This window comes from Aulonocara stuartgranti, assembly GCF_965226115.1.
Source record: "Aulonocara stuartgranti genome assembly, chromosome: 19".
Lineage (NCBI taxonomy): Eukaryota > Metazoa > Chordata > Actinopteri > Cichliformes > Cichlidae > Aulonocara > Aulonocara stuartgranti.
In genome coordinates, this window is record NC_138955.1 from 24531635 (window position 1) to 24549640 (window position 18006).

At 39.6% G+C, this 18006-nt stretch overlaps 1 protein-coding gene and 1 long non-coding RNA gene across 3 annotated transcripts; both read right to left on the reverse strand.

Annotated features, from left to right (window-relative positions):
• Positions 1-18: 18 nt before the first annotated feature.
• Positions 19-15755, reverse strand: LOC309696194 (uncharacterized protein). Of its 2 annotated transcripts, none has more exons than XM_082517352.1 (11): positions 15561-15755; positions 6429-6723; positions 5722-5803; positions 4157-4261; positions 3739-3839; positions 3528-3629; positions 3228-3354; positions 3035-3139; positions 2777-2932; positions 2530-2651; positions 19-1664 (listed from the first exon to the last, which is right to left on the reverse strand). In XM_082517352.1, the coding sequence occupies exons 1-11, from the start codon at positions 15646-15648 to the stop codon at positions 1523-1525; spliced, it is 1425 nt and encodes a 474-aa protein (XP_082373478.1). In that variant the 5' UTR covers positions 15649-15755; the 3' UTR covers positions 19-1522. The 2 variants fall into 2 exon arrangements, with proteins under 2 accessions (XP_082373478.1, XP_082373477.1); XM_082517351.1 differs by having other exon boundaries at positions 5722-5806.
• On the reverse strand, positions 8232-15253 carry LOC309696195. Its single transcript, XR_014273371.1, has 2 exons — positions 8534-15253; positions 8232-8408 (listed from the first exon to the last, which is right to left on the reverse strand). It is a non-coding gene; the product is annotated as an uncharacterized lncRNA (long non-coding RNA).
• Positions 15756-18006: the final 2251 nt, after the last annotated feature.

Below are 18006 nucleotides of genomic sequence, written 5' to 3' on the forward strand. Positions count from 1 at the left end.
GCAAAGACTATACTGCCATTTGTTTTTAAATTGAAGTTTATTCATCACAGTCAGTCTTTAGCAACAGAACGATCGTGGGAATGTACAGAATCATTTCTTTCACGAAGAAAAGTCATTGAACAGAGAGGCTTAAAACGAAAAACCATAAACCAGAGCTGATGGAGGAGGTTCACGCAAAGTAGCAGGTAAAGATAAAAGCAATTTCAGAACGTTGAGATTTTGTGTAGAAGGCACATAATCTGAAGAACAGTACACAGTTCAAAGAAAATTCAGAATTACTAAGGACAACAAAAGTCAGGTTTCTTCAACAGAAATAGAACAAAGAAACTGCATCAAAACCATACATTCCCATGTCCTGGAAACAGTATAAGCCACATTTGAGACGCTACAGGAACCTATCAACTAGTCTGCTGACTGCTTACTCTATGGATCATGGCTTTCTAGCAACAGACTCAGTATTTCCTGGCATATTGTTTTTCCATCCTGTCTGTCAGAGAAGCCAGGGTCAAAGGTTACAACTGAAAGAAAGCTACAATTTTTCTAGATGCCCAAAGATTACATCTAAGCAACACGTTCGTTTAAGGGAATAACACAGCTGCAGTTATGCCTTCACTGTTCCATTAACCTGCACATGCACACTCTTACAGCTTTGTGGTAACTTTACTTCACAGCCTGGACTGTAGCAACTGTGTTGCATTCAGCCTGTGTTATATTTTTACACTCATCATATCTATTTTTAATTATTCCTTGTTTTTCTTGTTCAAAATTAGCAGTTTAGGAAGTGTGTGTGTGTGTGTTGTAAGTAGTTGTCAACAGCAGAAAAATGAGGCCAAAGCTGAAGTGGCAAAAATTGCAGTTTAGGCTGGGGAAGTGAGTCCCCATCAGGGGGCAGTGATGACTTACACAGGCAGCTCATGCTCATCTGACTCATCTGCTACTTCGGGTCATTAAACGGGACCTGTGTGTGAGCATTTGTCGCCTTTTTTGAGAATTTTTAATGGAATTTGTAATATTACAGCTTGCTAGGCAGTAGAAATAATCCCAGGAGCTTGTGCTTCATTATCAGACAATGAGGTTTTGCATGTTTATTAACAAGGCAGGAGCAGTCTCAGTGTAGATAACGGAATAATAGGTGGGCTTTTAAATCGCCTCACTCTGTAGAAATGTATGTTTGTACCTTCATAAATAAAATGTAATAAATATTAAAATATTTTTTAAAAACATGATCTAAACATTTCTTTCACTAACTTCAGTAAACAAAGCAAATTCAAGTACATAAACAACCATTACTGTTGTTTACTGTAATACAGAGTAAGAGTAAAAAACACACATTTTGCTGCTACTAAATGTCACTAAAAAGCTCTTTCACCAAAACTTTTTTGTGCCATTTGAAATTGCACAGCTTATAATGCTCCCGCAGCCAAACTCCACCTGCTGTCTTTTTTATGTTTCATAAACAAACATGTAACAATCAGCATTCATCTTTTTGTTGCGCTTCATCCCGTGTTGCCCAACTAAGCCGTCACCAGCAGGTAAGGCAGGAGAAACAGGACCTGCAAATAGGTCTGGATTCACTGCCGGGAAGAGCGTCCAGCACCTCGTTGACATCGCCATTAGAAAGACCCTTCCACTTCAGCAACTTGTTCAGGAACTTGAAGTCCTCACTGTAGTCAAAGAAGAAACCCCACAGAGTTAGTAACACATAAATTATTCTGTTAGACAGGTCTATTCATTTAAAAGAGTTTTTCTTTTCTTTTATACAGCGAAGAACAATATTTACAAGATTAAAAGTATAAAATAAGGCATCTAGAAAAGATGTTTTCCTTGATGACCTCTTTGCACACTGTCATCTGGAAGGATGAGCTAAACTGCGCACAACTGTTTTGTGCCAAGTGTTTGCATCCAGAAAATAGACATGAGGGATGTTTGACGAATTGAGAATATAGCTGCTCTGCTGGGGAAGTGTGTTTTACACGTGCAAGCTGGTAAGACGTTACTAAAAACGACTGAATGAAGCACAAATTTGTGTGCATTTTCAAGGGGAGTGTAGCAATGAGACTGTTGACTGCTCGATCAAATAGGTTATCTATGGAAGCTCCTAATTATGATCTATAGTTATATTTACATTTGTTTTACAGCAGTGAAATAGTCATATCAAGAAAAATCCTTAGGGCTCTTAGTGATCCCATGGTCTCTTGGTGAAAATGGGTTTCACAACCAGTTGGTCAGGGATGTTGCTTCCTGTCCTTGCAATTGCTTTGGTTGCAAGCAGATTGCTGTGGTTGCCCATAGTTTGCTCATAACATGGAAGAAGCGTACTTTGACTTACATTTCCAGCATGTGTCAAATTGCACTACAGTTTGAAAATAAGTCTGTGTCTCTGAAGGAAACTACAGAAATCTGCTGGTCAGAGCAGTCAGAAGGAGGCTATCGATGCAGCACCCTCTTTCCTATCAGCGAGAGGCTGAGGCCTTTACTGAGAAGGTGTGTAAACATGTTTGTATTGATACAGGTAAGAGATCATTTTACCTCTTTCTGAAATAGTCCTGCTGTAGACGTGCCATTATTATCTTCAGTGCATCAATGGATGTGCAGTCCAACACCTCTTGGATGCCCAGCATCATCTTGCGCCACTCGTGGACACCGGGAGCCTGATAAATCACAAAAAAGTATGACAGGAATTCATGTCAAGGTTAAGATTTTTTTCCAGTTGCTCTTTTGGTAAAACGTCATTCACATAACAATAAGCAGACTGTTTGCAACTTGTTGATCTCACCAAGAGTGAAACGCTCTTGTGAAGATGGTTTGCATCTTCATGTATTTGTTCACCAATATTAGGAGCCCATCGGCCCTTCAGGGTTCTCCGCTTGTTTGTTATAAGATGTTCGACATAAGTGCGGGCGATGATCTTATAGGCCTCATCCACCACCTCCTGAGACACATAAAGACAACATGAATGCAGTTTGACTGAATCGGTTTAAAAAAACAACTACAGGTAAATTTGTGTATATTTGACATCTGGGAATTTTCTTACTTTTTTCTCATCCATAACATAGGGCAGTGTGGGGAAGTGACTGTAAACACGGTAAACAAAGTGGTTCAAGTTGCTGCCCGATCTGAAGAAATCTTTAAAGTGGTTCTGCCGGACAGAAAATGTCGTATTAATAGAAGAAAATATATTTACCTATATATATATTTTTTAATCTGTGGTTAGGATGGATAGATACCTCTGCAATAACAGTTATAATTTCCATCAGGAATGTTAAAGTAGACTGCTCCAGGTTCTCCAGTGTTTCCACAGTTTCTTTGACAAGAGAAGGTGTGACTCCCGTACCAATCGTCTGAGCATACTTCCTGAAAGAAACAGCATAAAATATTTATAAAACAGGCATCAGCTTTGATCATCATGTTCTACAGCATGTTAAGCCTTCAAGTAGATATCCAGTGGTGAATAAGTATTTTGATTCAATTATAGGGCTCAAAGAAACTGAATTAACATTTGCCACAGAAACACAGAAACCACTCACCTGAGTTCCTTACATGTTTTCAGTGTTTTGAGGAAGTGTATTGTTTCTGGGTTGTCAGTTTGTGCCCATTTTTTAAGATCGACATACTGCTCTTCACTGTACCTACAAACCAAAGAGAATACACAGTGAAAAAAAAAACATGAGTTTCATCAAATCTCAAAATCTCAGACGTGATGAATCACCTATTTCTGAAGAAAAGATAAAGACTCACCTCTTGACAAATGTTCGAAACTCTTGGAAACAAATTTCTTGCACTTCATCGTGCAGTTCTGGAAGGAGTTTTTGTGCTTCTCTGGGTACGGCATTAATACACTTCAAGAGGGACAAATGATATGATAGGTCACTAACAGTTTTTCACTATTTACAACAGAAATTTCAAATAAACTTTCTTTGCAATGATCTACCAGAACATTTTCTATAATTTCACAGAAAACTTTTAGCATTCCTGTCATTTACTACAACAGCATTTCTCTGTCATGCAGAAAAACTGAGACATACTGTTAACATTGTATCTTCAGCTAACTCATGGACTAAATGCATAAACTTCATTAGACTGACAAAAAGTGCCCTGTATGTGACCTATGATATAAAACTCATCTGACGCTCCTGCTGAAGAGCATTTTTCTTACCTGGATAGTGTCCACATAAAGTTTAACATAATCTTCTTCTATGCAGTTTGGAGCTATGCCGGTCTCATTCTGCAGGATTTTGTCCAGCGACGCTCTGATCTCTTTCTGTGGACAAAAACGACACAGAAGTAGACTGTAAGCTTACTTTCTATCAGGCATACAATCTGAGATTCTACCGGGGAAACACCATGTCCCAAATTAGAAATGTAACTTTGCATATTTTTAATGAAGTGAGCCCTGAGGCCAATTTTGCTCATGTCAGTTGAGGTTAACTCTAGTGGCCATTTTGGTTCAGAGTAGTTTGGTTTCTATTTTGTACATTTGTACTGCTGAGAGGATGGACGTTGTTGCTTTCATTTAAATGTGTCATTGAGGGATCTGACAGACTTACTGAGTGACACTTTCTCCCAGCAGGCTGTTGATATCAGATTACTGTCTGGCCTGTTTTTCTTACAGATGATTGTAACAGTGTTTCTGTTCCTTTTCTTCTTGTGACATCTGATTGGGCTGAAGTTTCAGAAAGTCAAGTCAACTTTGAGCACTTTTAGTACCTGCATGACTCCTACAGATACTTAAAATGTATAAACCACTTTGCTTACTAACTCATATTCAAAGAAGACTCAATGAAGTAATGCAAATACTGCGTTTAGAAACATTTTCATTTCCAGTTCATTTATATGGCGATCATGAGCCAGTCTACTTGTGAACAGGGGCTGAGATTGTGGCTTTTTTTTTTCTCAACTACTTCTATGCATCTGTTCTTTGATCTGGTTAAGGCCTGAGGTTGATCACACCTTTCAAACCAAAGAGCAACACTGCCACCAAAGGGATTGTGGGGAAAGTGTTACACTTCCAGGAAATAACTTGGTCCCACAGCTGTGGTTTACACTGGCACACAATAACAACCTCTGCGTGAGAAGTGTTGAGAGAGGTGGGACAGATAGAGACTGAAGTCCCACTGGCTTACCTCTCACTACATCTGAGAAAAGGCTAAACATCCGGAAACAGAGTTTGTGTGCGTTTGCTAATCATCATTATTTTTAATCAAACATAACTCAAAATACAAGTTGGGTCAATATGTTAAATGAGAAATGTGATTTGTGTAGTGAAAAGGTTTTGATTTTGTGTCTGTAGACATGATCTAGCTTTGACCTTGGCATAATAGTGTCAGGAATGTGAAGCATTAGAAATGTGTCACCAACACATGATTATACATGTTTTTGAACAAGACTTGGAAAAACACAAAATCATAATTTATTTGTGATTTTGCTGATGGTTAATTATGCTTAATGCTGATGCTTATATTGAATATACCTGATATTTGGGTATTTAAAAAAAAACAAAAAAAACAAATAGTATTTGTAAAGACACACCTAACTACACAGAGGCTGTGTAGAAAACAACCTTGAATGATATCAGTGTGTGTGTGTGTGTGTGTGTGTGTGTGTGTGTGTGTGTGTGTGTGTGTGTGTGTGTGTGTGTGTGTGTGTGTGTGTGTGTGTGTGTGTGTCACCAAAGATTGTCTGGCTCATAAAATGTATGATAAGTTATATTGGTATTCTTACCTGCACACTTTGAAGCAGCTTCTCCTTTGCCTTGTCTTTCCATTCACAGAACAGCTTTTGGTCAGACCTAAAAAGCACCTCCCTGCTTGGAAAGTACCAGAAAATACCCACATCAGAAGTGAGCACCAGCATGTGTTAACAGCTAACATTCAGACAAGAGACAAATGCTTTCAATCCTAATTCCCTATTGATATGATGAAACCTGCTTTAACATTTTAATTCCCTGTTTTTGAAATAACAGGTTGAAGATATTGTGAATAACAATGAATAAAAGCAGACTGAACCAGTTTGCTATATGCCAGGATTTTATAGCAAATCTCTGTATTTATGCTTAAATTTTGAACACATAAAACAGAAATAACACACTGAATTAATCCGAGAGCTCTAGAAGTGATGATCATAGTTTTTCATATTTTTTCTTACCTTTTGTGCTTAACTATAAATTTGAACGCTAGTTTTCATAGATGTATGTGAATGGTGACTAGATTGGTTGTTATATAGTTACTTAGGTCTTACTGACCATTCAAAATGCTCATTTGCATATTCTGGCATCTGGGCTGGAAGACACACCCAACAACCAGCTTAACATCCAAGTGCGTCATTGGTTTGATCTTCACCAAATCTATATTTAAAGGTACAAATGCACACAACAGCACTGAGCTGATGTGGCTAGTTTAACAAAAAAAAGTAAGCTGGCACATAAATACCTCGGATATTTATGTTGGACCCAGTCCATCAGTTGCAGGCATTGCTTGACAGATTTGATCTCCTGGAGCATTTTGTTCAGGATATTGAATGTCTGAGGGTTGGACCATTCAATGACACTCTGTTGTCCCAAATTAGCCTCTATGAGGTTGTAAAGGCTTTCAGAGGACACCCCAAGACACTGAATGAGATCCATAAGTGAGCTGCTTTGTTGTCTCTGCATGGATTGCTCCTCTGCAGAGTTAAAGGAGTTCTGGGCCAAAGGGTTCTCACACCCATGACCTGCACAGTCATGTCCTATGAAAGAGCCAGAAAGAACAAACAAACATGTGAACTCTACATTTGTTTCATGTTTTGACTTGATCCAAGCCAAATGAAGGGGTTATATTTTATTTATTTTTTTTTCTGATAAAAAGGGGCGCCGTGTCAGACGAGGTAAGGTAAAATTCTTGCTGTGACTCGGCCAAGATATGTGACAATGAGCCTGTCAGAGTTTGCCAGCTTCTAAAAGCCTGGGTGATGTAATTGTGAATGAATGAAGTGCCAGAGACTAAGCAATTTATCAAGCTCATCCTTACTCATCCTTGCTCTTTCCATTTGAGCTCAGGTGATTTTCTTTTCCATCAAGACAACAGTGTCTACCACTGAGTTGGTCCCTTTGAGAAGGACAAATAGGTGTCAGTTTTAACCCTCTCAGGCTCAAATTAACTTTTTTGTTGCTGATGCACAACCAAGTCCTGCAGTGGTACTTCTGAGTAAAAAAAAAAACTCATAAAATATTTATGTGGGGTAATCAGGTTGTTAGTTTTTAACTGTCGCAAATCGGCAACGCCTGCCTCGAGAGTGTTAACATTGGTGATAGTCACCTGATGCCATTGGTTATGAGTCTTATTGTCTACTTCCTTTAATCTTGACATTCCACTTGTAGCTTGTGGCTAGTTTCTGGCTACAGTGCATGTTTTTTCACTTAATCATATCCAAACATAAAATTCGCTTTGTTTTCGGATAGGAGGAAGTAAAACCAGCACTTATGATGAAATTTAAGTGTGCACTTGGAAGCCTCGACACTTATCGATATTAACTTGGGAATGCATTGTTAGGTATTTTGATACCACGGTAAGCATTTACAGGATATTGTTTTATACAGGAAAACTGTTACTCAATAAGGCCAATCTACTAGTTGTTTTTCTCTTTCTCTGTGACCCAAGAATTAATGTGTAGGACTCACAAGCTGGTACCCCAAGGTCGAAAACACCACAGAGATGAGACCACTTCCTTACTCCCATCCTCCCTTTTTCTTTATCTCCTGGAAAAGGCTCGTTAAAGGCTAGGTGGTTTGTTTCAGAATTCACTAATGAAAGAACTCTGTATTTTATGTCTAGGAGTGTATTTTGCTGGGATGATCATAAATTGTAGCTGAGCTGATAAACTACACACAGGATACTTCTTTGTTCACAAGGCAGGAAGACGTTTCCTTATTTGGTCTGTACCGGTTTGAACTGGGAAAGCTGACACACGAACCTTTTTTTTCATCTATATAAACTGCTGTGTATCAAATAAACCTTTGAGTCGATTTGGGAAGACAACCTGAAGCAGTCTGTGTTTCCTTGTTCTCCCAAGCTGCTCCCGACGTCGTAACTAACCCAGCTGAATGGCATACCTGAGTGTTACTTTAAATAATTAGGAATCTTAGAAGGAAAGGACAGAACTCTGCTTATCGCTCACGCCACGGAGGAAACCCGGGAAGGCAATTTCCTTCAATTTTGGTGTCAGAAGTGGGATTACTGACAGAAGGTAAATATGCGTCTTTCATATTTATATAGAGACCATATTATACCTCTCTCAGTGATCGATCCATAAAAAAACGGGATATGCTGACGAAGTTTCACTTAGTGATCCAGAGAGATACACTGACTGACTTCCTCAGTCCCCGAATAAAGTAAATTAACCCTTGTGTGGTGTTGGTGGACACAGGAAGTTGCCTGTTGTCTTGAATATTTTAATTTTGTTTAAAAAATAATAATAATAATAATAATTAATTGTTTAATTAAACGTACGTTAAAAAGTGAGAAGTTGCTCACTCAGAAAAAGTGACACAGAAAGTTGCCTGTTGTCTTAAATACTTCTCGTTAAGTGAGAAGTTGCTCATCAAAGAGTGACACAGGGAGTTGCCTGTTATCTTGAAACGTACGTTAAAAAGTGAGAAGTTGCTCACTCACAGAAAGCTAGTAAATAATTAAATTTAATTTTGTTAAAAAAAAAAAACGAAAGAAAACTGAAAACGGGTCTCACAGACCCGATTACCATACAAGGGTTAAAAGCAGTAAATTAAAAGCAGAAAGACACAGGAAGTTGCCTGTTGTTTTACGAGAAGTTGCTCGTTAAGCGAGAAGTTGCTCGCTAAGTGAGAGTTGCTCACACAAACAAAAAATTGCTAGCAATAAATTTAAAGTGACCTCAGCTGTGCCGCAGCGAAAATACTAACATAAATCCTCCTAGCGTGTAAACCCCTCTGGAAATCACTGAACATGGGTCAGAATTATTCAAAGACCACAGACAGGTCCGATAAAAAATCTAAAGTACCTGTAAAACCAAAAATTAATAAAATACAAAATAAAGTCTCAAATAACGGCTCAGTATAACTCCCATTTCCGGTTACGTGTAACCTACGTCCGCGAATCGGTGAAGACGTCCATGATCACGTATCCAGAACATGCGGGAGTGCTTATGTGACTGACTTTGTTTACAACTTAAGAAGTTCAATGCATTCTAATTTATTTCCGGAGCCTTATCCCGAACGATTATCGCCAGAAAACAGGTCAGTAGAAATGTTGAATATCATTTGTGATAAGAAAAGTAGTCTGCTTAAAAAGTCCTGTAGAAAATATATGATAGAATGCCGCGACGTGATGCATCAAATGTTACCGCTATGGACAAAAGGAGGGTAAATAATGACAAAGTCGCCGATTTCTTTAAGAATCTAAAGAAATTCCTGCTAACAATGTCCAGAGACAAAATTGACTTAAATGCAGTAACTATGTGTAAACAGAAGCCTGATGAATCTATCCTAGTATTCATAAAACGCTTTATGCACTGTTGGACAAGCTAGAGGTGCAAATTTAGCTCAGTTTTCCAGCAGCCGCAGACACCCAAAGCAAAAATGAATTTGTGTATTTAATTTAACACAAAGGGTGAAATGTTTGCTGACACTGATAACAGCTTATGTTTTCTCTGCCCTATGTACCGACATGATGGAGAAGGAACATCCTCTGTGTCAGCTGGACCCTCAGCAGAGAATGAACTCAACATCCTTTTTGTCCGGTACTCTATGTCACACACTGTGCCAAAAAAAAACGTGTACAGACGCCACTAACAGGTAATCCCATGACTGGGAGCCACACTTTTGTTTCTCTCACACTGTTCAACAACATGATAACTGCTCACACAAGTGAAGGTCAAACAGTGATTTTGTCACATAACTCAGACATAGGTTATGATATAACTACACCATGTCGTCACATAGATCTAACCTACCCTATCGACTGTACTATTTCTGCAGTTACATTGCCAGCTGAATACCAGAATATGACATTATGGTCTAAAAGTGAGAATGATATAGGATTTATTGACTGTACACTTTATCACGTACACCTATTAAAACACAACAAGCAGTATATGTCAAGCAGCATCCCATTTCCACGGAAAAAGCCGCAGTCCTAGATGTCATGATAGGAGATTTATTGACTACAGGAGTAATAAAGCCCACACTCCTGTCAATCCTGTGCCAAAGCCTAACAAACCTGGCGTATGGCGTTTCATACAAGACTTAAGGCAAATTAATGCAGTCAACATTCCTCTGCCACCTCTCGTTTCAGATGTTCACAGCATATTGACATGCATTGCATACACATTTTACCGTGGTGGATTTATGCTCCGCTCCTTTTTCTCATGAAGACACACAGCCGTTATTTGCATTCACACATAGAAATCAGCAGTACACTTGGACTCGTTTGCCCCAAGGCATGATAGACAGCTCTGCTGCTTTCTCAATGGTGCTTCACTCCTCCAGGGCTGCACCCTGATCCACATGTGGATGACCTCCTCCTCTGTGCTGAAAGTGAAAAACTATGTCAAACTGCTACACACATGCTTCTCCAGCACCTCCAAAAGACTGGCCACAAAGCATCTGCAAAGAAAATGCAGTACTGTCAGACTTCTGTTCAATATTTGGGATTCACACTGTCTCACGGAAAACGTTCCATGACTGCAGACAGGGTCAAAGCTGTGACCTCTGTCCCTCGTCCCACTACACAGGAGGAAATGTCGTCCTTCTTAGGCATGGTGAACTATTGCAGACAGTGGATACCAGACTGTTCTTTTCATGACCACATTGCGTGACTGTTGTAAAAAAGACAAGCCTCCTCGAATACTGTGGTCCACAGAAATGACTGCCTCTTTCAATGCATTACAGGGAGTGCTGACCTCCGCCACTCAAAGGTGCTGCCTGAATTGTTCAGGAATGCCGGCCTGCCTGAGGGCAGTAGTAGCTTGCTCTATCATGATAAGGGACTGCGAGAAGCTCACACTCTAACATGACACTATTCTATACACCAATCACCAGGTCACGACCATTCTAGCAAACATAACTAAACAGCATATGCAAATCTCACTATAAAAGCGAGCAGCACACCTGATTCGCCAGCACATTTATTGATCCTATGCTGTGTTCTTCTGACCGACAGGATGGCTCAGACAGGCTTGACGTTCATGACTGCATGACACGTATACAGGAATCCACAGCACCACGTCCAGATTTAGAGCAAACACCTATCTCAGACTCAGCCACGGTTTATGTGGACGGGTCCTGTTCAAGGCCGAGTGACAACTCATTTCTTTGTGGCTATTCAGTGGTAACAGTGCCTGACATCATACTAGAGGCTCACTCATTACCATTTCACTCAGCACAAAAAGCAGAGCTCATGGCTTTAATACGCGCCTGTGAGCTACATTTGGATAAGCATGTGACGATTTACACAGACAGCCGCTATGTATTTGGCGTTGTGCATGACTTTGGCACATTGTGGAGACAGAGAGGATTTAGATCTGCTGATGGAAAATAAATTGCTAATTCTGATTTTGTTCAAAGACTTTTTCAGGCTATACAGCTGCCATCGGCCGTTGCAGTTGTAAAAACGAAAGGACACAGTACAGCTGACACAGACGAAGCAACAGGTAATGCCTTAGCAGACGTGACAGCCAAGGCTGCAGCTGCATCACAGCTCCCACCTCCGCAGGAAGTATTATCTGTGCCCCTACAGCTGCCACTTGTTACACTCCCAGACTATTTAGACACAAATGTTGATTTAAAATTAATACAAGAGCAAGCCTCTGCATGTGATTACACCTATTGGGAGAATAATGACTGTACCTTAGATGACAGAGATGGCCTATACAAAATCTTAAGGGTTTGATTGCCCTCCCATATTCCCTGATGCCAGTCCTTGCCCGACATTTTCACTGTGTGAGTCATGTCGGACAAAGAGGGGTAATAGGGGCAATAAAATTAAGATTTGTAATTGAGAAAACATCACATGCAATAAAAAGCATATTAGCAACCTGTCTAACATGTGCGCGAACTAATGTAGGTAGCTCAAAAGCAAAACATCAGCATTTACCACAACCAGATTTTCCATTTCATACATTACAAATTGATTTCACACATATGCCAGCACAAGGAAGCATCAAGTACTTACTGGTAATAGTGGATCAATTTAGTAAATGAGTAGAAGCTTATCCAACCTCAAAAGAAACTGCAGAAGTAGTCTGTCAAAAGTTGAGCAATGAAATAATACCCAGATTCGGAATACCTCACCAGATTAACAGTGATAGAGGATCTTCATTCACATTAGAAGTAATTCAAAAGTGTGCTAAAACTTTAATGACCTGGGTCAAATTACTTCCTCAAGTCCTCTGTGAGATTGGAATGACTCAATCTGCAGTAACCAAATTATCTCCATTTGAAATAAGATTATTTCCAACACCATGGTCAGCTTCCAGAGGGGCACCGCTAGTAGAAGGTGATGTATATTGCATTGTCCACTGATGTTCACAACCTGGTAGAAAAACTGAATAATAACTATCAGAAAGTTTGTCTCTCTCAGCTTTTCCCCTCCACAGTTCCACCAGTGGAGACAAGGAGACGCATGTTGGAGAAGCCACTAAAACCAAGGACACTCTGGGAGGCCGCGTTTTCCAGCCCCCCAGGCTTTACTGGCAGTGACGAAGAACCAGCATCCTCACAGACGGACAACCTCAGTGGATTCATGCCAGCAGGGTTAAGACCAGCCCAATCGGACCATCTCAGGCGTCGGATCAAGCAGACGACATCTCCGGCGAGCCAGCGCCCGGAACTAGAGCAAATAAACACACACGGGTAGATGACATCTCAGGCGAGCCAGCGCCCGGATCCAGTGCACACACGCAATCACTGATTAACACACAACGTCTGAAAGAACAACGACAAGGTACTCAAACATCCAGCAGGAACAGAAAGCCAAAAGTACCACATGATGTCTAACCTGATAAAGCTAGACTCATTCCATCCTGATAATGGAGAAAATGAAATGCCCATTGTCATCATACGACGCTTATTCAATGTCTCTCGAACCTGGGACCAGGCCAGGAGACGACTGAAGAACTGTTTTTCTTATATACTTTCTTATATATTTAGGTTATTTATCATATCTATCGCATTAACCTTAGGATTTCTCTTTGCTATTTTGTATTGTAAACTGCAACCATGTTCACATTTCTGCAGGTCATATTTTGCTGACTATACCTCATGCTCCATTTTGCAAGACACCTACTTAATGCACTCCTCGCGTTCCCTAAAATCAGTAAATAGCAACATAGACGCCACTAATAAACCATTTTATGCACCCTCTAGAACAGGAGCTAACGCCTGGTATGAAAATGCCAGAACAGCCGCTCGTGATTTAGGAAACAGTAACTGTTATGTCTGTTCAAAGGCTAATCCAGAACAGGTAATAGTAGGATACCCCATATCCGGTTTCCCCCTCACTGAGGGACTAGAGAAAATCAGCGGAAATAATGCTCTCTTTAAAGACGCTTTACAGTTGACTCTGAGCCCTCTCGACTGCCTACTTAGACACACACACACACACCAACTAACCCTGAGACTCCATTAGGCGAATTATTGAAGTTATCTAATGACACCGCAGGGACCTGCGCCCCAATGAAACGCCCTAAGAATAGGTTAAAGCCCTCACTGCCCTTAGGACAGATCCCTCTCCATTTTAATACTAGTATGATATGTCTGCGCAGACTAAAGTTAACTGGCCCAGACACACACATAGATTATACAAAGGATAACTATACATTCTTCTCTGACTCCCCAGGTGCACGCTGTAATGAGACATGGCTAGCTGTCTCTGTGGCTGAAGTTGTATCATATCTGGAGGAACACACACACAGTTCAAGTTCGAGCAGAGACTCGATCATTGTTCCCCCAGACGGTGTCTTAAATGATACTGACTGGGGGGAGTTAGTTAAATCACACATGGTCACGCGCCTGACCAGACCAATCCCACATGCTTATTGGTTGTGCAATAATACCCTTAGATTAGCTTTACCTGTTGATTGGACCGGTACCTGTGGTCTAGTAACCGTTGATGTATGCTGTACTTTCATTCCCAATAATACCGCTCCTAACGGTTCATTCACACAAGCTATGAATAAACTTGAAGCATTGCAGATAGAACTAATTGCCAATACAGGTCACGGTCAGTGGCTACATAAGTGGCTACAGGACACGTTTGGAAGATGGAAGGAACTAATTGTAGCCTTTGTAACCGTTGCAGCATGTTTTTGATGATTATTGTCTGTTGTGTGGTACCCTGTGTACGTTCAATGATAACCCGTATAGCTACTAGTACAGCTACTTCAATGTATTTGCAATTGGCACAAATTGACCCAGATTATGTGTCAGATGTTACCAATGATGTTCCTGATGTGTATATTGAACATTAGGTTGTGAACTATTACATTTTATGATTTGCTTTTTATATTATGTTATTACATTTGTGATTTTTCCTTTCTATTTGAGTTATTATTTTTAAAAATAATAAAAGAGGGGAACTGTTAGGTATTTTGATACCACGGTAAGCATTTACAGGATATTGTTTTATACAGGAAAACTGTTACTCAATAAGGCCAATCTACTAGTTGTTTTTCTCTTTCTCTGTGACCCAAGAATTAATGTGTAGGACTCACAAGCTGGTACCCCAAGGTCGAAAACACCACAGAGATGAGACCACTTCCTTACTCCCATCCTCCCTTTTTCTTTATCTCCTGGAAAAGGCTCGTTAAAGGCTAGGTGGTTTGTTTCAGAATTCACTAATGAAAGAACTCTGTATTTTATGTCTAGGAGTGTATTTTGCTGGGATGATCATAAATTGTAGCTGAGCTGATAAACTACACACAGGATACTTCTTTGTTCACAAGGCAGGAAGACGTTTCCTTATTTGGTCTGTACCGGTTTGAACTGGGAAAGCTGACACACGAACCTTTTTTTTCATCTATATAAACTGCTGTGTATCAAATAAACCTTTGAGTCGATTTGGGAAGACAACCTGAAGCAGTCTGTGTTTCCTTGTTCTCCCAAGCTGCTCCCGACGTCGTAACTAACCCAGCTGAATGGCATACCTGAGTGTTACTTTAAATAATTAGGAATCTTAGAAGGAAAGGACAGAACTCTGCTTATCGCTCACGCCACGGAGGAAACCCGGGAAGGCAATTTCCTTCATGCATGTTGGGACATATTTGTTCTGGTTTGTTTGGGAATACCCTGCATACCTGAGGCTAAGCTGCGCTGATGTGCAAATATTGCAACGTTACTTTGTTGCCGCTTCAGCAACAGCTTGTGCTGCTCGTGTGTTAAACTAGTTTTTATTTCTGAGTTAATGGCCTATCAGTAACAATCAATCAATAAATAGCAATTATTTCAAACAAATATAAAATAGCCAGTCCGTGGATGATTCCAGTTATTATTCCTTGCTACATATAAACTATACAGATGAAGGATTCCCACAGTAATAATAGTAAAGCGCTCTTACCGTCTTGTATGTTGTTGTTATTTTCTATTAAGGGTTTCTTGCCCTCACTCATCCGAATCTTCTTCTTTCTGCTGAAAATCTTCTTCATATCGACTTTTAACTGCTCGCTCTTTTAGCAAAGACGATGCTTGAACACATGCAGTGTCACGTTTCAGTAATGCACTCCTGGCAGCGCTGTGTGGTGTGGAGCTTATAAAGCAGTCGAAGGGATTTTCCCGTAGCATCACTGCGACTGTACAAAATGCTTTCGTTTCTGCATCATTTGACATCATCCTAACAGCAATGATGCAATGTGTAATAATAATAACAACAATAATACCTACAACTCGCCGAAGAAAGCCTGTTGTCCTAACTTTTGTGAAATTTGTGAAAACATCCTAACATTTAAATAATATATCGCTTTGGGGGTTAAAGTGTGAACACTGTGGTTACACATTGCTGAATGAGTCGTTGTACTACAGTGTAAAACGAGTCCCACTTTAACTTGCACACATGAAAACTACATGAAATCTGTTCATTAAGAATCAGTCAAAGAATACTGTGTGTACTGTGTGTACTTATTACATAATATGTAGGTTGTAGGTTGCATATTATGCAACCTACAATTATGTAGTAACCTTAAAAAAGCAACAGCAGGAAAGTGAGTTGGAGACATTCTTTGGCTCTGCCCTTAGGACTTTGTCTATAAATAACTATCAATGCCAATGTAATGAGTCAGAGTGAAAAGAAAAAAAAGAAATGTGTGTATGTGTAGGCATGCAAAGTAAAGTAAAACTGCAGTACTGATTTATGTTGAACATAACAGACATTTTTAATCTGTAAAGTAGCTGACAAAATATGGCAACAGGTACACTATATGTACAAAAGTACTGGGTCACACCTCTTTGAATTCAGGTGTTTTTGGCCCTAAAACTGTATAAAATCACCTGGCTTGCAATCTGCTTTTACAAATATTTGTGAAAGACTATAGAGCTCAGTGAATTTGAGTGCGTTCTATAATGTGTCACCATTACAACAAGTGAGTTTGTGAAATTTCTGTGGGTGATATTATTGCAAATGTGGAAGTTTTTGGGAACCACAGCAAATGGCAGTCCACACAAAGCTACAGATAAATTGCTTAGTGCGTCTGGCATTAACATCAGCATGAAAACGGTGCACCAATAGCTTCTTCCCACACCGGGTCATCCCGGGACACTTCCTCACTTTTAAGCCGAACAACGTACACGAAATACATACATACATACATACGTACGTACGTACATACGTACGTACACGGAATTTACATGTAACGTCAACAAGGTAAGTGCACCTGTAATGTAGACATAACATAGACATAATGTACACTTAGATGAAATATACATACATGTACATGTAACATACAGGTAGAAGATAATGTACATGTAATGTCAACGAGATACACGAAAGTGCAACGAAGACATGTCACTGTTCAATTTCAAAATAAAATAAAAACTTAAATCAATTGTTAAGTGGTAACTGTAGCCCTGTCTCAGATCTTTATTTTCTCAGCATTCAAAGGTTTCATGATTTAGTTGGTTTAACAGATCAGGTTCTTAACTGATTTTTATCACAATGAGGATAGATGTGTTTGTATTTCAGTAGTTTTAGATCTGCAGAAATCAAAATTCGAACAGTGGATCCTTGAGGATGTGTTCTTTGTTACTCTTTACCTATCTTTAATACAAATGCAGCTCTTTTAAACCAGAATTAGTGCATTGGTGCTTTCAGTTACTGTGCTCCTGTCCTTTGGAACGAGCTGTCTGCTGACGTGAGGTCAAACAGAGCCGTGTCTACATTCAAAAGCAAACTCAGAACCTCTTTATTCTCACAGGCTGATATTTAATCACTGTGTGCCTTTTGTTGATTCCATTGCCTTGAGGCATAGTAGACCTACATAGGTTTTTAGGTTTTATGTTAAGTGTAATGAAATGCGCTATATTAAAAAATTACTGTTGTCACTGCCATTGTTTGCAACAAAGTACAACTCCTCAGTGCTGTATCTCATTTTGATGATGAATTGAAAGTCAGCAACTGGATGAGAGGTGTATGAGAGAGAGACTAGGAGTGGACTTGGGAGTGGAATTTCCCCAGGAAAACCGTCTCCCAACAGTACAACAAATACAACAGTTTTAACTAGTTGTTGTGAGTCAAAGGAACATCCACAGGAATGGTTTCCAAAAGAACAATGCCTGTTAACGAGATGATCACTGTTATTTTTAATATTTGCTAAAAATTGCTTTGAAAGGGCTTAATTATGAATCAATAAAGGAATTCAATTTATAGAGAAGCAGTAGTTATAGTTAATCATATCAGTCTTGCATGAATATAGGTATTTTAAAAGGTATTTTATTTACTTTATACATACCATACATTATTTACTTTCTTTATGGCAGCCCTCCTTGTCCAGGAGGATATTTAATGTGTTTAC